At 38.6% G+C, this 22590-nt stretch overlaps 2 protein-coding genes across 3 annotated transcripts in view; both read right to left on the bottom strand.

Moving 5' to 3' along the window:
• The window catches only part of TTC33 (tetratricopeptide repeat domain 33), a 41277-nt gene extending 41218 nt beyond the window's left edge, over positions 1-59 (bottom strand). Inside the window, exon 1 of the mRNA XM_042825610.1 lies at positions 9-59. The gene's annotated coding sequence lies outside the window, so the exon portion shown is untranslated. The remainder of the gene's footprint in view (positions 1-8) is intronic.
• A 447-nt stretch (positions 60-506) lies between these two features.
• On the bottom strand, positions 507-21519 carry PRKAA1 (protein kinase AMP-activated catalytic subunit alpha 1). 2 transcript variants are annotated; one of them, XM_042825749.1, is made up of 9 exons: positions 21362-21519; positions 15620-15761; positions 13465-13558; positions 12467-12611; positions 11087-11174; positions 10002-10226; positions 7337-7823; positions 6157-6283; positions 507-3587 (listed from the first exon to the last, which is right to left on the bottom strand). In XM_042825749.1, exons 1-9 carry the CDS (start codon positions 21489-21491, stop codon positions 3343-3345), a joined length of 1683 nt encoding a protein of 560 aa, XP_042681683.1. In that variant the 5' UTR covers positions 21492-21519; the 3' UTR covers positions 507-3342. The 2 variants fall into 2 exon arrangements, with proteins under 2 accessions (XP_042681683.1, XP_042681684.1); XM_042825750.1 differs by lacking the exon at positions 21362-21519 and having other exon boundaries at positions 13950-15707.
• Positions 21520-22590: the final 1071 nt, after the last annotated feature.

Genomic DNA, 22590 nt, shown 5'->3' with positions numbered 1-22590 from the left:
CCCACTACCTGCGGCCCGTGCCGCCTCCCAGCCCAATGCACCTCTGACCCGCCGGGAAGCGGAAGGGCGGAGCAGCAGCGGCTCGGCCGCGGGCGGAGGGCGACGGGGAACGACGAGAGCGCGCCCGAGCGCAGGGAGGGGCGGAGCCGTGGCGGCGGGTTCTGTGCGCCCAGGCGCCGAGCGGCCCGAGTGACGGCACCGCGGCCGTCCGTTCGTTCAGCTGCGGGGCGGTACGGAGCGCTCGGAGTAGCGCTCGTGGGCTCACGGCAGCCCGCAACGCCGCACCCGGCGCCGGGCCGAACGCGGACGGTGTGTCGCAGCTGCTATGGCGCTGCCTCTTCCGGCAACGCTCGGTTACCGTCCCGTCCCCTCCCAGCTGTCGAAGCGGCAGCCTCTTTACCGTGACAGAACAGAGCAGCACGAAACAGCACACGCCTCCAAACGCGATGGTTAAGTGCTTTGTTTTTACTTGAAGCTTCTGAAAGTATAAAAAGTCAACACAGTTGTAAACAAGCATTTTTGCATTTATTACTTTATCAGAAAAAAAAAAAATCAACATAGGAAGTAGGCACATCTTTATTAAAGAATAGGACTTCATACCTTACAATGGTAATCAACTGGTAAAATAACACTTCCAATTTTGTAGTTAACACTCATAACAAGACATATGAAATTTTCTTTGTTGCTTTTAGCATTATGCATCAATTTATACTTTTTTTTTTTTTTTTTTCAGTTCATTACCTACTGAGCTCAGAGATAACCAGGTTTATCCATGCTTCCATAAAGTTAGAACACACAGGAAAAATAATTCAGCACACTCCAACTAAATATGCTTTGGATTACAGAGTGACATACTCAACCAATTTGTTTATTTGCATCAATTACATCCTTACACTCCTGGCATTTTTCTCAGTGACATTCAGTCTGAGCCTGATGGGATGCTAAAAAAGGTCTTCAAGCTCAGTAGGAACATCTGAAGAAAGCAGTTTCAAAGTAAAGATCTACAAAGCCTAAGAAAGTGATATGACAAACAACTGCACTGAATTCAAATAGGTTGTCAGTCCCATCCTCCCTCCCCAAAACTGTATTAAAAAAAAACCCCTCTGTTCTATCACAAAACCTTTGGCCATCAAAACTGTTGCGTTATACCAACAAAATTCACCTCATTCAGACAAGACAAAGTAAAAACCACGGCTGCCTTAAAGCACAGGAGAGCCAAAAAAAGTGTATAAAAATTAAAAGCTGTTTGCACCTTTACATCTTGCAATGGTGATCAGCATTACAAATCTACAAACCAGGAGCAGATACCATTTGTAAATAGTTAAACATATGCAGGAAACAGTTTCAGTGATCCCAAACCAATTCCAGATGAGGAATTACTGCAATAAAAAAAAATCTGTGCGTTTGTTATACTTGTACAAGTGCAATATTTAAGTTTCAAAATAAAAGGATAACAAACTGAGCACACCTATTTATTCAGAACATCGGAACCTTTCCTTACACAACTGAAGAAAGAACTTAAAAGTATGATTGATAGCTGGTCCCACATCCTGTCATCTCCATCTGAATAGTTTAAATGCGAAGTTTTATCGAAGAGAACCCTTCCACTGTGAACTACAGTAATACAACCCTGCGTTACAGGGATCGTGTGAGACGCCACTTGAAGACAAGAAACTGAAGTTGTACCTACATACAAGACAGGCCACACAATTGCCCAGTTAAGAAGACCTACAGTAGTTCTGAGAGTTTAGCAGATACAAATTTCTTCAAATTTCTAACAGGAATTTCTGGACTGAAGCCAATTGGACTGCATTAGACTGTTCCTGTCATCTGCAGTGTGTCAAGGATGGAATCATAGACTCATCATTGGCAAGAATTCCCATCCATTTCAAACAAAGACCAGGTTTCACTGTTTATATTAATGCCTTGATTTCTAAATTAGAGAGCAATCTTTCAGACTAATCCATGAAGTCTATTTTGAAAAGAAAAATCCCCAAATAAGAAATTAAAATGTTTTATGGCAATTTATTGATTAACGCATCTTTAAATGCTAAAATTAAGTGCTAAATGAAAATGGAACTGCAGGTACGTACATCCAATTTACAAGATATTTAACATTTTTGAGCAAATATATCTGATTCAGCATTTAAGGTCATTTTCTTAAACATTTCTTCTGCAGTTATGGTTTTTGTGTTACATGCGTGTTATCCATGACTGCAATCTGCATTTCAAAACTTCCTAACTATTAACACTTTAGTCGTCATTTTCAGGTTTTAACATTCAACTGAAAAACTGCACTATTAATTTCCACAATTTAAATGATAAAATTCGTACGAGGGTAGCCTGGAAAAACTTAGCTTATAGATGTATTTAAACTGCAAGGTGAATTCTATACAGCGTATAGTAAGTTAACATGGGATGTAAGCAGACATATCTAAGTATTAACTTTGTTTTTAAAGGTGTGCCAATTTCAGATTGCAGAATAACATGCAACAACCCAGCTCTTCGCTACATGCATATACTTCAAAGAATTCTCAGCCTGCAGTAGCCGTGCTGCTACTACACCATGGTATGAGCTAGCAAACCTGCACAGAGCAGCAGCTTGCTCACAGTGCTTCAGAGCAGTGATTTGTTTCAGGCCACTGCGTGGCATATCTTCTCAGCATCGTCTCTCTTGGCACTGCTGTGGTTTCAACTGCTCTACTTCCACCCCAGAGAGTTTTATTCATAACTGTGCTGCGGAGCACTTACATGTACTGAAAATTTCAACTGGTTGGATTTGCCAACATCTAATCAAATTTATCAATTACTGAATTTCATACTATAGCACATCAAACTTTGTTTAAAATCTCATTTACTGCTGAATAAAGGGGGAAGGAACAGCAGTTTTAATGCTTTGTTGTTAGGAGACATTAACTGTTCCGATCAACTGAGGCACAAATGTAGACAGTGACCAACAAGTCATCCTTAGGTCATTGAACTTGTAAGTGTACATTTTCTTACAGTGCTCCAGATGTATGCATCACCAACAAGAAAGATAAAAATGACTGTGTAAATGTTATATAAATACTAATGTGCACTCACTGAAAATGTTACAAGCACTGCCCAAGGGGCGTGTGATTTCCTGTACCTGTATTAAGTTACTGAATAGCAGAAAATCAGAATTCACTCCAGCTTCAAAGCAATATACCTAACTGCTCATAATCACTTCAGTCCCTAGGTAAATTGCATTTTGCAGGTATTTTTTTCAGTGCCTTTGTTAATTTAAATTGATTACAACTGGAAGCATCTGACTAAGATTTATGCATGCTTATTGCTGTAAAAGAAATAAGCCCTTCAAAGTTATTGTGCAAGTATTTTAATAAGATTTGCACACATCTCAAAAAATTCTATTGTATGACTGCCTGGTCTTGGAGTTAAGTCAGCTGTCGAAGAATCAAGTGAAGAGGTCACTGATGAGGTAAGGGATGTATCTGCAGATTTTCCTTGTGCATCACCATCTGAATCTTTCTGACAAGATCTGTAGTTGCTCACAGAACCAGATCTCTGTGGAGTTGCAGTCCCAGACTTCGCTTCAATAATTTCATCTGAAAAGGACAGTAGAGAGTAAAAAATTAGTCACATCAAAACAGCCAGAAAAACAGCAAGACATCTTTCCCTTCTCAGACTAGATCTTATTTTTAAAATCTTCATTAATATATAAACAGCTCTTTGAAGTACATATAGTTACTAAAAATAAAAGCTTATACAAGAAGCAATCATTACAATCATACAGAAGCAGTCATCCTTATGCAAATTAGTACCGCTTATGAGCTGTGCTTCAGGACTATCTGATGAACATTAGACCAGCAGCCATCATATTTTTCAGTCAGTAAATAATTTCAGAGGCTAACAGTTCAATTGATTTACCTGAATTATCTTTATATGGTTATCTTGTTTATCTTGTTTAAGCCAAATAGCAGCTCAGACATCTTGTAGATGCTTTTTGCTAGCATCTACTTCATTTTTATTGTATTTGGTTATTTATGTTTTATTGCTAATATTCTTAAGAGTAATTGATGCATTGATTGCTATTATTTACTAAAGTGAAAGACAAATTTAGTATTTTGTATACCCTGGGCTATAGTTACAGCAACTTAAGCTTACCTTCCATATTAGAAAGAAATACTTCCATCTTAGAAGTAAGTTCTGCTGAAGGATCTCTTATCTTACTTTAGAAACTGAACTAGCTTGACTCACACTTGTCATTAAAACATTCTTTCCATGAAAAATTAGTGAGTAAAGGAGGGACTGTCTTTTCAATCTGTCAAAGCTACTTGAAACTACAATCCCATAAAAGAAATACTGAATAGTTATTTGTGGCAAAAAGGAACATCAAATCAACTTCGTAACTGAAAGGACTGTCAAACAAGTCCGTAGCTTTAAGCTGTTCTCAGGAGCTGAAAAGCAAGAATGCAACAGGCTGTCCTTTCTAAGCTGAGTGGCTCTAGGCAGTCTTCTACCCTCCCACTGTGTTGGTATTTTTCTTATATTACATATAATATATATATAATCAAATAAATACATAATATAATATATATATAATTATATGTATCATATGTTATATATAATTATATTATATATATATATAAAATGTAATTTAAGAAAAATACCAAAACACACACACACACACACACACACACACACACACACACACACATAAAATGTATATTATATTATATATATAATATATAATAATTTATTAATAGTGGTACAGGAAACTGATTAACACCTTTTGTCAAGTATCATTGGATCTAAGCAAGAAGTTGTATCATTCTAAGGGACAAAGGAAGAACAGTAGTGCTGAATTATATTAAACTGATCAAAGACTCTGCCTAAACCATCCTATACTGCAATCCAGTTGGACTCCAGCAAATCCTTTTTCCCTGCCTTCATGTTTTCCTAGGTATGTTACATAAACGATTGGCTGTAGATAATCTTTCTTTTTTCTACTCTGCCCCTAAAAATGTATTTAGACTGTAGCTCTTTTGTTCATTTTCAGGCAAATACTTAACTTACAGTTGTACTATCACTCTGTAAAGTATCATCTTGCTTAGGTTAAGCTACCAGCTTGGAAGACGTCAGTTACTGCATTTACAATTCCTAACTAAATTATCTTCTACTGCCACCAATGGTGCACTGATTTTGTCTTGCAGCTACATGCCCAGCAAGCTCCTCACTCCCTCCAACATTACACTGCTCAATGGCAGAAGAAAATCTTATGGCTAAAAGCAAAAAAATTCATGGATCAAGGTAAAGATGTTTTAACAAGAGAATGAAAAAAACCAAGGTAATGGAAAGGTGATCACTCACGCCTCTCACAACATGACTAATGCCAAGACAGTCTCTAAACAATGGCTACTTTTTCCAAAATCTCCTTTGTCTTTTTCATTGGTTTGTTTGGTTTTGGTTATTTTTTTGTCTAAACATGCTACTGTATGTAACAGAATAACCCTATGGTCTGTATGAATCACCTGTCTAGACTGTCTCCCTTTCCAACTTCTTGTTCACCCTTGGCCTATTCACTGGACATATCAACATGAGGAGAAAAGGAAAGCCTTGATACACTGCTAATACTGCTCCACAATAGCCAAAACACTAGCATTATCAACACTTTTGGTCAAAAATCCGGAACACAACACCATACAGACTGCTATAAAAAAATACCATCTCAGCCACACTCAGTACAGTAATGTACAAATCAAGAAAGGACAATACACCTACATGTCAAGCTTTATCTTCACTAGGAAAAGATGTTCACATGCCTACCCCATATCTAAATTAACATTTAAATCTGGCCCTCAGAGGCAGGTTAAATTGATCTAAGTATTGCTTCTTCATAGCACTGTCCCTTTTAGCAACAGTGAAATCAGTGCTGGTAGAGACATACAAAGCACTAACTCAGGAGTTAATATACTTATAGAGGGTTTTGAGAGAAGAACCAGCTAATCATTTGATCACAGGAGCACTAGAGCAAGGAGTAAAGAAACACTACAACTCAGATCTGGCTTTAACTGATAAAGGCCAACAGTTTAATTTACCTATTCACAAGCAAATTAAGACCCAGCATTTAGAACAATTTCCCTTAGTGCTCTATTAACACAAGTTTTTCCATACCATCAATGCTACGGAAGTCCAGTAAGTATGTTCTGCTGTCCACCTGATATAGTTGTAAACTCATTTTAGAATATGCACTTGTCACTGGATTCTTCCTTCGAACACGCAAGTAGTATGGATTTACAACCTAGTACAAAAGAGATTTGAGTTAGTTACCAGAACTGCTTGAGATGCAGAGCACACTGTTCTTATTTCATCTCACTTGCTTTTCAGGGTGCAGTTTTATGTGTTTTTTTTCTTATTGACAAAAAAAAAAAAAAAAAAAAAAAAAAAAAAAAAAAAAAAAACCACATCCTCAAGGCCCCTGTAGAAAGGTAGACATGTTAACAAGACTTTTTTCCTGTCAGCATAAATTGCCTCTTCCAAAACCATTCTTATACAGTAAGCAAGTAGTCAGTGTGCACACGCTCACAACTGTTTTCCTGCACAGGAATAGCACCAGAAAAATCAGGGAAGAAAACTCTAATTCTAATGTAAGAAAAAACAGCATTCGTTTTAATTCATGGTACATACCAGGCAACTTGACAAATCAAGCATGCACTCTTGGAGTTTACGCTCTAAATTCAAGCAGTTAAGACTGCTTATGCAATATGCAGTACATTTCCTGGAAACCACATACATATTCATTATTATCCAAGATTCATTAACATATGTTAATGTCCCTTAGGGTGTGCCCAGTGGGAATTTAGGGTGGTCACAGACCACTTCCTTCATCCTCATTTTTCCACCTCCAAATTCCTCCTGATATCAGCTGATCTTCAGCTGTTTTCTTTTTCCCCCTGTTTGACAAATTTTCATTGCTTGTTAAGTCACAATGAGCAACTTTCCATCTTGGTACCCTATAACTCAAAACAATTTATATGAAACCCAACAAAAAGTCCTTACACCTGGTGGATGCAAAGACAAAAGCAGTCTATTGTGACTTCAATGCTTCGGGGAACAAGGATTATTCAGAAAAACATGACTGTTCACATATTAAGCAAAGCTAAACTGGAAAGTTTTAGAACTAGCACACAATTTCTTTTTGCTAACTTAATATATTGGTCCTTAAACTAATGCATTTATCGCTATTGCTGAACCAGCCTACATCAGGAAGATGCAGTTTTTTAGACTTGTAGGCTATAAAAAACACAGCTCAAAATCTCCTGTTGCTTGTAGCAAATAAATTATATTCTTTTACCTTCCATTCATAATCCAGCTGCTTAATTGCTCGACAGACTTCAGCCATTATATCATTTGGTCGACTCTGACTCCGTATCCCCAAGTGCCACTTCGCTCTTCTCACACCTTGGTGTTTTGATTTCTGTGGATTCAGCTCATCAAGAGTATGGCGAGGCCGTGGTGCTTCAGCTACTAAGAATGGCACTCTCTCTGGATGAGGGCGAGACAGATGATGATCATCAAGAAAAGAATCTGGCGGGCTTGTAGCCAGGTAGAAGTCTTTGGCCTCGTTCATTATTCTTCTATTATCTATAATGAGGTGATAAGCAACTGCTAAAGGATCCTGATGATTTCGGCTATACAGACAACTTAGCACTTCCTCCTCGGTACATTCAAACTTCTCACATACTTCTTTTAAGGCTTCATCATCAATCATGGTAGAACTATACGAAGGGTCTTCGGGAAACAAGTATTTGGGAAGGTCCTGCTTAAACCATTCGTGTTCTCTAGATTTAAAAATAAACAAAGTGTAAGTGTACGTGGAGCAAACCTTCTTAGCAATAAATTATTTTTTTAAAGTTATATTTCATATGTACACAAAGAAATCACAACTGTCAGCCCAAGTGTCCCTTCTCTGTGCTTCCAACAAAGCAATCCGCACACTAGAGCAACTGAAAAATTCTATAAAATAAAAAACAAGCATTAATGGCTTCACAACATTTTCTTAGACATTCAGCTTAAAAAAAAATAAAAACCCACACTCTCTTTCCTAGAAACGTTGCAACTACCTGAGCTTTGAAAACTCCTTATTGTAACTCATCAGCTTGATGAGTATATGAATGGGTAGTTGTTTTTTTTTCCTACTTCTAGTATCTTTGATTTAAGAATATTTCAGCTGAAATTCTTATGCTGTCCTGCTAAAATTTTTAGGCTATGCCATCAAATGTCCCTCATACATACCTAACACAGTTAAGAAATCTTGATGGGTAATAATTTCTTTGACAGATATTCAAATGAGCATTTTTGAATAAAATCAATTGTGCTGCCCTTGAAAAATCATAAAAGTTGGAAAAGACCTCTGCAATCATCTAGCCTAACCATCCACCTACCAGCAATACTGCCACAAGACCATGGTGCTGTCAATTTTTTTTTCCCCCCATTCAGAACCCCAGCTTGTCCCCAAGACATACAAAACTGACAGAAGGATATGGAAAATATCTCTACTGCTGTATTTATAAGATAGTTTTCATAGAAGGAAAAAAGCCAACATACAGATTCTTTTTTTTCTTCTATCATCTAGTAACCTATGTGCCTGGAGTAAGCTGCTTAACTAGCCAAATGATATGGCATGACAAGGTGTTACATACAAGAAAACTTTCAAAACTAAAGATCTGCTACAGATTCAAGAGCACTTGCATTCATGAAGCTCTACTTTCAGACTAATGAGTTGAGTAAAATATACTTTCATCAATAATGAACACTTTAGAAGCAGGAAATGCTTTTCGTATGTCACTACAAAGCACAGCCCAAGCGGAGTAAATGTGCCTAGAACATTGTTAGTGTTTATTAAAATGAACCACTCCTCTTGCGCTTGCACAGATATGGCCATGAAACAACTAAGGTATTCAGTTAATTAGTCAGGTTGCCCTTTAAACTGACATGATGTCTTATGGATAAGTACACAATTGTTAAGGATTCAAAATCCACCCATGTTCTGCAACCAAAGTTTTTTAACATCTTTCCCAATACTTGTCTAGACTTAAGATGACTTAAATGGGCTAAGCTCCTATCCACTAAAGTTGTACAGCTCCTAGTTCTCAGTTTTTTGTTTTCTGATAGGACCTGGAAAAAACAATTTCTTTGTTGTAATGAAGTAGTGAAGGACATATTTGATATGCACCACATTTTCTTCTTAAGATGAAAAAACACAGACATAGTTTCCTAACTTCTAAGACTAGAAGCAGCAGCATCTTCACTAATACAGTATTTCAGTACCCTCTTCTTAGAACTCCTCACAAAGGAAACAGAAAAACCTGAAAGCGTACTTCTTCCAGCAGCTTACCAGGTACCAATTCTTTGTTTTAAACATTTCATATTTGTCAAAGCAATCACCCACTTCAAAAATCACAGCCATCATGTGCTCCAGATTCAAATATATTTGTAGTTTTAGCTCATCAAAATTCTCTGTAGTAATTGTCAGTCTTAACACATTCATGCCAGGATTTTGAAGTCAGAACAAGAAGTGTTATCTTAACATGGAATATTAATCTGAACGTGTCTTTCTCAGAGTCTCCAGAAACATGATTTAAACAGTAATTATGCTGAATTGAGAGCGGTAATGTTTCCTCAGATATTTAAAGCACAGAGCAGTGGTTCTTAAGCCAAGAAGTTCTTTGTCCAGAAATCAATAGCGCTGTGCAGTTTTGCAAGTCATTCTGCAGCGACTGTATACACAGTTCTAAATCAAGTTTCTCAAAATTCCTATAGCATTTAACTGTGGTTCCAATAGAAACTTTTTTGTCCAGGGAGATGAGAAACACCAAAGGCCAAATGACCAGAAGCTGATTTTTTCCTCTTATACTGTAAAACAAGGATAAGTTATCTGACTAGTTTCTTTATATCGCACATGCGCACTAAGATAGTAATTCTAGCATTCTTTCAACAGACATCAGTTAGTATTTTACCTAATGTCTCGGATTGTTGCTCTCTTCATTGGATCCACTTGCAGCATATGTTTCAGAAGACTAATGACAGATGGATTCAGGTACTGAGGGGTATAAAAGATACCATCGCATATCTTCTTAAAAAGTGTTGGCACGTGATCATCATCAAAGGGAAGTGTTCCACATAACAGTGCATAGAGAATAACCCCACTGCTCCAAATATCTACTTCTGGACCTGCATATAACCTGGGAAAAAGTTATTAGCGATTTCTGTTTAATACTTTAAAAAAAAAAAAAAACCTTAAAACATACCATGCTTGCTTACAGTAATTGCACAAACTTAGGGATAACTAATTTGCAAGTACTTTAGCATTCTGGTTTACATGCCACACCTCTCCCCTTTTTCAAATACATACGGAAAGCTAGGGAGCAAGTATGTAGTTTTCCCCTTTATTATGTACAAATACTACACAAATACAATTTAAGACAACGGTCAACTGAAAAAAAGAGTTGTTTCTAATACCAAGAAGCCTGTGTTATATGTTGCATAGATTCCACTAAAACAATGTTAACAAGATCATCCATCTATTCTCCAAATCTGAGATGCTAAAAAAATTCAAGGAAAGACCATTTACCTAGACTTACCACATCTATGCTACTGCCCAGATAAAAAAAAAAAGACATTTGGCCTACCGTCAACAACAGATGATATTAGGGTAGCTGTAAACAATAGACTTGACAATGACAGTCCAAAAAAAGTGGAAGTTACGTTCAGGCTGAATATCCATTCTGCAGCGGATATTTCATGGCCACTCAACTTCGCTGAAGACGCCGTCTCTAATTCTATCCATACCTCTACTTCCTATATGAGGCACATCGCACATACTAGATTTGGGGCATTAGACATCACCTCCAACTTACAGGAGCTATTCAAAGCTAGTTCAGAGAAGCCTTATACAGTTACGAAAAATTATTAAGACAATTAACAGCTCAGCATAGTTTCTTCACATCAAGCTGATAAAGAATTATGTAGCCTTTAGAATAAAGCAGTAAAGTAACCAAAGTACATGCACACATGTATCCAATTAAAAAAAGAAAAAACCTACCTTCCTGAAATTACTTCTGGTGCAGCATAGTTAGGGGAGCCACAGCTCGTTCTTAAAAATTCTCCATCAGACATCATATTTGATAGACCTGAAAGTGCATAAGAGTAACTACTAAAAATTCAGAAAACAAAATGGTTTCACACTGTATATAACATCTAGAACAAATCACTAGTAATTTGACAGAAGTTAAAAATTTATCTAAGCTAGTAGGCACACTTCTGTGGAACCACTGAAGTTTCAGGCATGAGAATACCATGTAATCCTATACCCCATATCCTGTTTAGTTTATCAGAAAATACCAGACAAAAGTTACCACTTCTGGAATGGCTGTGGAGAGTGTTTTCCTGTTTCCTCAGTGGAAGCCTCAACAAGATTACTGCAGTCCTGAGAACTCAATTCGAGAGGAGGCATTATACCCTTTTACCAGGGAAGGGCCAGGAGATGGAAGTACACAGCCTGACCAACTCTGACACTGCCACACATGAAGCTAGTATTAAGCTCTCATTTAATAAGCTAGTCATGATTTACTGAGTGCTGTGCTTTTGCAGATGCTTCTGTCATGGAAAGAGTTTTTACTGTTTTTGTTTTTTTAAGTTGCTGTGTTTTGTTTCTTCAAGTAAGTAACTGTATCACAAACAATTTCTATGCAAGAAATTACTAGGATTCACAAGATGCACATACTTGAACACTTCAGAGAGCAGATATTATGTACTATTTCTAACAGGAGATACATTGTGATGACACATCTGTATAGATACCTTACTATTTTCATACAGTCAGATTTCTTCATTCAGATGATTATTCAGAACTAGCTATTCTGTCACAAACGGCTCATACAAACTATCAGATTCTCTGACTAGTTAGGCACCCATGTAGCAAAAAGCTCAGGTGTTTGTAAAATCACCCATTTTACTTCTTACGCTACATTTTTCTTCCCCAGTCACATCTTTGGAATTCACATTTTACTGAGTAATATGCTTTTTAAATATAAAGAACTGTCCTTGCACTGTACTTCCAAGAGTGCTGAATATCTGCTTTTTACAGATGGAAGAACAAGCAATAGAAAAGTTAGTTTGCAAGTGATAATGTGGGGAACTAAGTCTTATTTCAGAGAATTATTGTTAAGCAAAACGAAAGACAACAGCTCTTGGTAACAAAAATAACAGTAACAAAAAATACCTGATTTGAAAAAGAAGAAAGCACAAGGAAAAGCAAATTCCACAGATTCCCAAGAACAGTATTTTCTCTTGCATTCATGCTCTTCACAGATTTTATCTCACCATACAGGACACTCAAGTAACCAAATATTAATTATATTCCACAGCAACTAGACCTAAATAACTAAATAAAAAATGTTTCTAGGGTGATATTAATGCTTACCAAAGTCAGCTATCTTGGCATTCATGTGTGCATCAAGCAACACGTTTTCAGGCTTTAGATCTCTGTGAACTACCATGTGCCTGTGACAGTAATCCACACCAGAAAGGATCTGTTGGAACAGACGTCTACTTTCCTTCTCATCAAGCTAGAACAAGAATTTTAAACAAATCTAAGACAGTGGAAGATGACTTTTTCGTTTATATTAATTACAGAAAGTTTTCCAATGACCTAAAGCTATCATCTATAGTTTTGATACTTTACACAGCACATCTCTGTGGCAGAAAATTTCACATCTTACATCATTTTCCTTCTGCCACAGCTCTAAAATGGGTAAGATAAAACAAGATCCACCTGCTCAATAGTCACTGACATTTGTCAAACATTCTTTGGAAACTAGTTAGGTAAACTAGGAACATCATCACCCAAACTTTTATTCTGTCTAACTGAAATACCAAGGTACTTCAGTACTTAAGTACATAATAAGATTTAAATAAAACAAAAGATGCTGACAGTTAGAGGCAGTAAATTTTATATAAAATGTATGCTCTTAATGGCAGCTTTGCTCAAATAGCAGACTTAGTTGGACATTCCCATGGAACATGCCCTGCAATATGTCAAAGTTAGCCAGGATGCTTTTAGTTATTTGTTAGACTAAGCTTTCTAGATAGTTTGTCTCAGAGGACATTAGAGAATTAACAGAAACCTGTAAAAGAGGGCAATAAGGGCAATATAGCAGCTTCTCAATAATGGAAATAATGCTTTACAAAGTGGGAAAAAAAAAGCATGACATGTACATGTGAAGATCATGTTAACATGTTCTGAAAAAAAAAAAAAACCAAAAAAATTGACAAAGATGAAACCATAAAATATCTTTATTTTAACTGCTAGCAGCAAAAATAATGCTGAATACATAAAAACAAACCATCATTTAATAGGAATGTTGCAAAAGCAATAACAGAAGGCAAGTCATTGATCTCTAGAATTGAACTACTTCTTACCCTTCCATTTTTACAGATATAATCAAACAGCTCTCCTCCTGAAACGTACTCCATCACCATGAAAATGTCAGTTGGGGTACTGATGACCTGGTACCTGATACAGAAAAGTATCTATTAGTTTAAGTACTCAGTATGAGAGGTTACACCTGTTTAAGCACTTTAAAATATATTTCTGTGTAACACTTCCCACAGTACTGGTTTTATCAGTCCATTTACAATCACTGCCATAACAATTTCTCATCAGCTGTTTCCTCACTTTTTATTTAGGGAGGCTGCTGTTGTGAAGACTAGCAGAAAGTTTATATTCCCCCACCAAGAAATTTTTGAAGTCTCACTACAAAGGAAATGATATTTTAATCTTTTAGAAAGAAATTACAGTGCAACCTCACTTCTAACATTACCTTTCGTGATTTTCCCTATAGTTGTGAAAACAATAAGCTGTATACTTCAGGCAATCATGAACAATAGTTCATAGTTGAAATTACCACAGTGATTTCCACTTTTTGGGTAGAGAGACTGTGAAAAATGCTGGAAGATAAACCTCTCATGATCTCTGAAAATAAGCCAGTCCACATCTCTTGGAAGATGCAACCATACTTCTCTTCAGTCAGTTCATTTTTCTAGTTACAGAAAAGGCAACTGCAGAACACAACAGTTACATACCAGTAACATAAGCAAGGTCAAACTCCACAGAGTGGATGACTTAATGCAGGAGGAAGAATTTTTATAAAGAAAACACAAGCCATTCTATTACTAGAGTCTAAAGAACAGGGAGGAGACACTTCCGAGGTTTTTAATTAAAGCACGGTATAGAAAAGAAGTCTTGCAAAGATAGATCTAAAGTTATAAATACTGATAAATCATTTTATAAAGTTTTTAATAAAGTGTTCCAAATTACAAGTTGTCTTATTTATCATTAAGCAGAAAAAAACTGTTTACTTTCACCCCACCAGTTCCCCAGTCTAATTTCTAAGAGCGTAAGCAGCATAACCCTAAGTTACCAGCGAGTCTGGACACGGGTATCAGTTATAGCTCAAATGGCATTTTTACACAGGATAACAACGCTTCAGCTTTGGAAAGTCAAGACAAACAGTTGAAAAGTTGAGTATAATTAATCTTTTTTGTCATCTCCTACATCTTGATCCTTCCCTTCACATGCTGAAGAGAAAGAATTTCGCACCACTATTCACTGAGTAATTGTTTACTTGAAAACAGTTAAGCTGATTTAAGAGCTACATATTACTATTCTGCCATATATCTTGGCTAGTATATTGAAAATTTGTTTTGGCAGCAGACGTGTTTTGGACTTGTTCTTGAACTTTTAACTGAAGAAAGTTACTGAGATGATCTGGAAATCTGATTTAGAACCAGTTTATGTGTCATTGTTAAACCTAAAAGAAACCTAAACCAAAAAGAATCAGTCAGTGGTATCCTGATCCTAATACAAGTCTGACAATAAAAGAATAAACTACCACTCCACAATTAAGAGTGAGAATCATCTGCACTCTAGATGTGCCCTAATATATGCGTAGGCAGGCTATATCAAAAGCCAAAAATGAATGGCATTTGTATCTAGTCTTAGAAAATAAATTACAGAGCGTCTCGCCTAGGACATAGTCAGCTGTACTCTGAACCCTACTAATGATTGCCTAACAGATAGGCAAGCAACGACCTTTTTGCATACTAGACAAGTGGTAACAGCTATATCAAAGAATTCTGAAATATCAGATCACACCTAATAGACTGCACATCCTTAATTCAGAAGAATTTTGCAGAGGCATCAACACCGGAGAAATCGCAGGTAACTGATCAGCATGTTGTTAAAAAATATTGAGGGAAAAATACAGTAAGCTTCCTATAGAAGTACACTTTACAACCTTGTTCTTAACTTGATTCTAGGCCAAAAACAAACAAACAAAAAAACCAAATACAATTAGAAAAATAACATTAAAGCACACTTCCCTTACCCCCAGAGAAGATCAGTGTTGTGAAAATGCGTAACAAGGGATACTGAAAATTGAATACTGATTCTTAGAAGCTAGTTAGTTCCCTAAAAGCTACTGCTAATACTACTGCCCTTTGGACACATTTCAAGTCAGTGAGAGCAAAAGAGATTATTGCTTAAATAAATCCGATTATAGCAAATAAAACTTACAGCTTAATTATATGAGGATGTCTGAAGAGTTTGAGGTTCTGAATCTCCCTGCGAATTTTTCCTACAACATCAAGGCTGCGAATCTTCTGTCGATTCAGAATCTTCACTGCAACTTTATGTCCAGTTAACTCATGTTTGCCAACTACGAGGAACAAAAAAGAATTTAGTGAGATTTTTCAATTGCTCCATAAAGGACATTCACTAGATCATTTCAAATACAGCCAAGAAATACCACAATAAAGATACTAAATATTCCACAAATCCCCATTACCTTTAGGGAGTTTGAAGACCACATGGCACATCATTTCTGCTGTACCCCAAATACTTCTCTCAATTCTACTGAGACCTTAAATCTCACACTTGGAACTCTTGCAGTATGACTGAATTTTTGCACGATTGCAAGCAAAACATTTTTGCATCCCAAACCACTGCCATCCTTGTTAAGGAGGAAGACCATTTCATTTCTCTGTATGACTCAATCTGAGTTTGCTTGATAATCCTCTCAGACATGCTCTCCCTGCAGCTTTTCTACTCAGACAGCAAGCATTGCTGTTACTAAAATGACTATTTCCTTTCCCTCAAGAAAGGAAAATTGCTGTTTCAGCAATCAGAATTATTGCTAATAGTATCCAATCTTGAAATATTTATCTGTCTTTGTAGCAGTTTTATCCTACAGGACCTTACGTAGTAAGCAAGTACATCACACCAGAGTTTCATTGTATAAATGGCAATACATAGATGAAATGCACAAAATAAAATCCAATGTTAACTATGACAAGCAATCTCTTACATTTCTAAGTTTCTCTCCATTTCTAGAAGAATTTTTGTTTCAGAGGAAGTTGGTAGCGTAAAACATTAAATTCCTTAAGTTTGCAGGTACATTTGGAAAAGACCACAACAAAGTTACTAAGAAAATGCAATACCAGATCACAGACATACTACAGAATGTAAGCATCTCTCTCACCATAAGACTTGAATGAGTGCCTGCGGAAATTTATGCAGATATCCAACACTGCTAGTATCACAACTACATCCACTTCAGTTCAGTTGCTATTCAAAGTCCTGCCTTCTAAAGGCAGGCCAGATTCCAGGACACCTAAATGGTTCATTTTTGTCCACCTGACTGACTGGTACCTCTGCAGCACACAGGGACTCACCCAATACACGTACCTCTTCACTGAAGAATTTATCTAAAACCCAAGCTTTATTTAAATACAACCATGGGAAGGCCATGATAAGCAATTTAATGTTTTTTTAATAACTCCATGCTGAAGAACCAGTTCCTATGTATTATACATCACATATAATAAATTTATCTGCAAAGCCTTCAATAATTTTGCATTTGTTATTTTACAGTGCAGCTAGTTGAACTGGAAGCACTTATCTTGCTTTTAGAAAAAGAAAACATTAGTGAAAATGTCAAGTCGAGCAGAGAATCAAGGACTGAACTGGTATTCTGATGATAAAGCTACGGGCCAGTGGTATGTGACTGCCTACCTCTTCTGAAAGGCACAGTTCCTTCCTGGATTAATAGTCTGCTGCAGCAATACACAAAAATCTTTCTGCGTTCAAGAGTTAATTTTGGCAGAATTATAAGTAGTCTATCAATCATTTGTAGCTCTCTACACTGAGTTACAAATCCAATGCAAGTGAGACAAAAAATCATAGTAGAGACAGATGTCAATAAACCTCAATATTGTTTTTGTAACAAAAAGATGATTACGTTGTAAAACAAAGCAGTTTGTAAGAATTCCAGCAGAGAAATTACAACACAGTGGATCGTGCAAGTCCCTGAGCCACCCTGACAGGGTGGTGGGATACATTCTGTACCTGATAAGGCAGGTAGGCTCACTCCAACTGCGCTGTGGGGAAAACAGAAAACAAGCCTCCTCTGATTCTGAAAAGCCATTATCTAAAAAGCAACAGAATAACCAAAACACTGTGCAAGAATGTTCACAGCACTGAGCAATGTAGGATAGCATACACATTTGAGCAATTACACAGGTTAGCACATATTCAGTTCTGGCATACACGGTCTCGTCTATCAGTAAATTTGTTTCATTTATGATTTGCCAGTACGCCCTAGATGAAAACAAGCTTTTCTGCCTCTTTAGCGCTGTTTGACAACTTCAAATAAATTACTGAAATGAAAACATAGCAGCTTTCCACAAATACAGAAAGATTCCAAAACCCTGAGAAGTCTTTAAGAAATGAACAAGTCTCTTCAGAAGTTTTTGCCCCTCTGCCCTTTTTTCCTCTCAAGTTTAAGTTTGTATGAAATCTAGCTTTAAGATTGGAGTTTCCAATAATCACCTTCATGAAATAAGAGTGATTCTTGCAAATGTTATCCACAGAGAATACGTGGCACCAGACAACCACCACAGATCACATACTTTAAATACTAGACAGCACTCTTCTCAGAAAAAAAGTCTTTCATTCTTCCCAGATAAAAGTAATCTTCACTGTCTAATGTAATAGCAAACACAAGTGTTTCTACATGCTTTAAAAAACGTCAAGGTAAAAAGATTTGTTGTTTTATTTCACTACTGTAAGGTAGCTTATATATCAGATGAGAGCTGATCTGTAATTCCACAGATAAGCAGTCAGATGTCCACATGCCATAAAATATAACTTTAAGATGGAGCAGTTTAAAGTTTATTGGAACTGCTGGCTACTTTTGAACTCAGCCCAAGAATGGAACTGAAAGGAAGACCTCAGATGATAACATCATGCATAGCCCATAGAAAACCAAGAAGCCAGTGTTATCTTTCTGTAAGCTACTCTGTATTACCTCTTAGCATAAGTTTTATCTAGGGGCTGGCTTACAATTTAGAAGTATATTTAGATTGGCCAAGTTAATCATTCTAGTACTCCACCAATCTTAAAAAATAAAAGCATTGCAAAGAAATGTCCCTTTGTATACCTAACATACCTCAATTTATTCTTTGATAATAGACTCTGGGTTGATAACCATCTTGGCTCGAAAAACCTTTATGATCACCAGATCCAACTATAATGTGACCACTGGAGTCCCATCACTAAACTATGTTCCTTAGTGGCACATTCACACATCTCAAATACCTGCAAGGATACGGACTCCACCTGAGGAGCCCTTTCCAATACTTGCCCATTTTCTCAAGGAAGAAATTCTTGCTGATATCCTACGCAAACCTCCTCAGTGCAACCTGATACCATTTCCTCATGTTCTATCACTAATGCAAGTTTCAATATGGCTATGCCCAGCAGCAATTTTTCAAAGACACTTAGAGAGAGATCTTTAAAGTTGCAACAACTTCAACCACAGTTTCAGCTGTTTAAGTGCAGAGATATTTGTCTAAATTCAGGTCAGTAGGCCTTCAGCTGGAAAAGAAAAACAATCTCAAGCCACAGGAAGTATGATGTTCTTATGAGATTATGTATGAGTTACGGGCACACTGAGGAGCGTCTCTTTGGATGCCCTCTGCAACAGGAGGGCAACTGGAGGTAGAAGCAGCAGAAATACACAGCTGTGCAATACACAGGGAGCTCTCACTAAAACCTGGGCTTTACTGTCCCATGTAATTATATAGCCTCCATCTGGCAGGTCTGGTATTTGCTGGGTGGTTCTGACTTGGCATATCTGAAGCTGCATAAAACGCAGAAGACTTACAAGATCTTTGGCATAGGAGACCACAGAAGGTGAAATTTAGTCGCAGGAGCATTAGGTTGCCTCGTTTGATGTTTGGACTAGATATTTTAGTAGTCATAAAATCACTAAGGTTGGAAAAGACCACATGTAATCAAACACATTGCCAGAAACCAACAATCTAAGCCAAGGCTCAGTAGAGATAGCACCCTTTAAAATTAAAATAAATAACGTCATTACTAACTTGAAGAAAAAAAAAAAACAGTAGTTAATGCAGTAAATTAACAACAAAGCATAACAAGCAAAGACATATTACTTAACAAATACATCAGAGAGCAAACTTACATTCACTGTTCCCTCTCAAGTTTCAACAAGGCCTGTTTACATCATTTTTGCAGTTTATACAGATCAGTGTTCTTGGCCTAGTTTTAAAGGTTTGGACAAATATTTTGTATTTACAACCACAAACAGTATCCTCACTCTCATTAGAAATCACTAGATGTCTGACTACTCCTTATGAAATCTAACCATCTGGAACATGTAGAACTAAAATTCTGCCTTTGGATTCAGCAGAAAACATGATCAATTTTTAAAAAAGAGAACACTAAAACAGTAATCACAGAGTGGCTTGGGTTAGAAGGAACCCTAAGGATCATCAAGTTCCAACCTCCTTGCCACAGGCAGGGCCACCAGCATCAGGTTGCCCCATCCAACCTGGGACGGAACACCACCAGGGATGGAACACCCACCACCCACCTGGGCAGCCTGTTCCAGAATCTCACCACTTCCTCTGTAAAGAACTTTCCCCAGATATCCAAAAGCACTAAGGTTAGAATGAGTGTTTTATGCCAAATGCTTGTATAATTTAAGTGAGAATGTACTTCACAAAACTAATTTACTTCCAGCAGTCTTTTTTGCCTTTCATGTCAGTGGTATTTTTATTTTGCCAGGATGTGAAAGGCAAAAAATGCTAAAGCAGTAGTCTTCTCCATGAATGCCCATCTCAGGCACAGTCACATGAACTAAGTAACTAACTCAGGATCACAGAACCAAATTAAGAGTTAAAGAGGCAGAACATCACATCAGTAGCAACCACCTGTGATAATAAAGCCAAGACCAAGCAAAAAGACGAATTCATCTGACAACTAGTGTAACAGTGGGAAATCTTTGATAGTTACAGATATTTTTCCAACTCATTTTTAGGGCTGTCACTGCCATTGAATACCCTCTCCCAAGAAGACTGCGTAGCTTAACCCAATTTAATGTGGCATCATGGCAGATACCATGAAGAAAATCAGCTCTGCATCAGCTGAAGCCAAGACAAACCCCACAAACTCAAGGAAAATCCTAGCTGAATAAAAACAGGACAAGCTTTTTCTTATAGCATAAGCTCTCATTGCCAAGTGAGGAAACCTTATCAGAGCCACCGAAAGAGGCAGAGGAATTAAAGAAGTCTTTAACTCTTTTCCTGGTAGGCATCATACTTTCTGCATGCTGTTTACAGCCTCCCTTGTGCAAGTCTGAGCTGTAGAGAAACTTCAGTTACCTCCAGCCTCAGCATTAAGACTTCCCATACATCTATGTCAGCAGCAGCGCTCGTTGCTCAAATAATCTCAAGTTGTTTTTTTTGTTTGTTTGTTTTTAATGCTTTACCCTCTGCAAAGCAAGAAAACTCGTCATCCTTATAAGGACGTCAAGTATTTGTGGGACAAAACGCAATCCCGAGGGCAGCACTGTCTATACGTCGGCCACCTCCGTTACAGATGCGCTCATACTTGCAGCGCACACAGGAATTCTGCTCCGGGTACGATATCGGCCAACGGAAGAGAAATCCCCCACCCGAAGAGCCGCCCCGCCCCACCCCGCCATGCCGGCTGCCGCCACCACGACCCGGCCGCCGCTTGCAGACAGGGCTATCGCCCGCGGCCACACGAGCCAAGACTCAGAGCCCAGACCTCGGCCCCGCGGCACCCCGCGATACAGCGGCCACCTCCCCGCCCGACAGCTCGGCCAGCCGCCGGCTGGGGCTCCGGCAGCCCCCTACGCCCCCAGCCACGTCCCGGCTGGCAGCCAGCCCCAGCCCCGACCCAGAAGGAGAAGACGGCGCAACAGCTCACCCTTGACTTTGCCGAAGGTGCCGACGCCAAGCGTGTCGCCTAGGATATAGTGCCCAATCTTCACTCGCCCGTGCTCGTGCTTCTGTTTATCTGCTGCCGCCATCTTGAGCCAAGAGCCGAGTCTGCGCATAGTGCTGGGCCGGGCCCCCGGCGAGGAGGAGCGCCCGCACGCAGCCGGCCCCCGGAAGTGAGCGCCACATTTCTCCCTTCCCGCCTTCCGCCGGCGTGAACTATTTCCGGTACGGGGCGGAGGCGGCGTGCTCTGTTACTTCCGGGCTGAGTGCAGTTGTTGGTTCTCGTAGGTCTTCATGGCACTGTCGTGAGGGGATGTCTTCGCTGCGTACCTGCTCTTAATTCAGAAACGGCCCAGCCGTGGCTCAGCAACGGGCGGCCTTTCGGCGTGTAAGATGAAGAAGGCTGGCAGAGCCATGTTTCTGTCACTATGTTGTACTCTGCCTGCTCCCTCAGAGAGGTAGCTGAGAAGAGTTAGCTGCTACCAAACCAGTCCTCCTGCTCCCATGGCAGCAAATTCAGCTTTCAGAACAAACAGGCCTGTCAAGTCTTTGCATTTCTAATCAACGTCACAGATTAAATCTGTTAGTTTTTCTCACCCATTTCCCTTCACCTGGGCCAAATCCAGAGCCAGCAGAATTCCAATGGGAATAGGTGAGTGGGACCTTCCTGAGATGGAAACAGAACTGCCTTACCCACTCGTTTACAATCAGTGCAGTGGTGCTTTCTGGCCCTGAGAGTCCACCTGCCTGCTGCTCTGCCTTGATGCACTTTTTACATACCACAGACCAACAGCTATTCTTGTCTGCAAACATTATTTTCAAATTGTTTTCCTTGCCATGCCTTCAGATGGAATTAGAAGAAGAGCATCAATTAGGTTGTCCATACTGTGGTCCAGAGGAGGGCCACAAAGATGGTGAGAGAGCTGGAGAACCTCTCCTATGAAGACACTGAGGGAGTTGGGTTTCTTCAGCCAGGAAAAGAGGAGCCCTGGGGAGATCTCATTGCAGTCTTGCAGTACTTAAAAGAAGCTTGCAAGTAGAAGGGAGAGCAATTATCTGATAGTGATAGGATAAAGGGAAGGCCTTTAAATGGTGGGAAATTTAGGGTTAAACGTGGCAAGGCACTGGCACACATTACCAAAAGAAGTTGTGAATGGCCCATCTCTGAAGGCATTCAAGCCCAGGTTCAACGGAACCCTGGGCAGCCTGACATGG

Source organism: Centrocercus urophasianus, unplaced genomic scaffold (assembly GCF_019232065.1).
Source record: "Centrocercus urophasianus isolate 14NV4802_14NV808 unplaced genomic scaffold, USGS_Curo_1.0 seq_25, whole genome shotgun sequence".
NCBI lineage: Eukaryota > Metazoa > Chordata > Aves > Galliformes > Phasianidae > Centrocercus > Centrocercus urophasianus.
The sequence above is the reverse complement of the archived record's forward strand: the minus strand, read 5'-3'. Positions and strand labels throughout refer to the sequence as shown.

What these genes read in the sequence shown, in the direction of transcription:
- PRKAA1 (XM_042825749.1), bottom strand. Translation starts at nt 21,491, where the DNA reads ATGCGCAGACTCGGCTCTTGGCTCAAGATGGCGGCAGCAGATAAACAG. An exon ending in GCAACAATCCGAGACATTAG is followed by an intron (nt 7,824 to 10,001) that starts GTAAAATACTAA and finishes TTTTAAATCTAG; the next exon opens with AGAACACGAATGGTTTAAGC. An exon ending in AGCTGGATTATGAATGGAAG is followed by an intron (nt 6,284 to 7,336) that starts GTAAAAGAATAT and finishes CTTTTGTACTAG; the next exon opens with GTTGTAAATCCATACTACTT.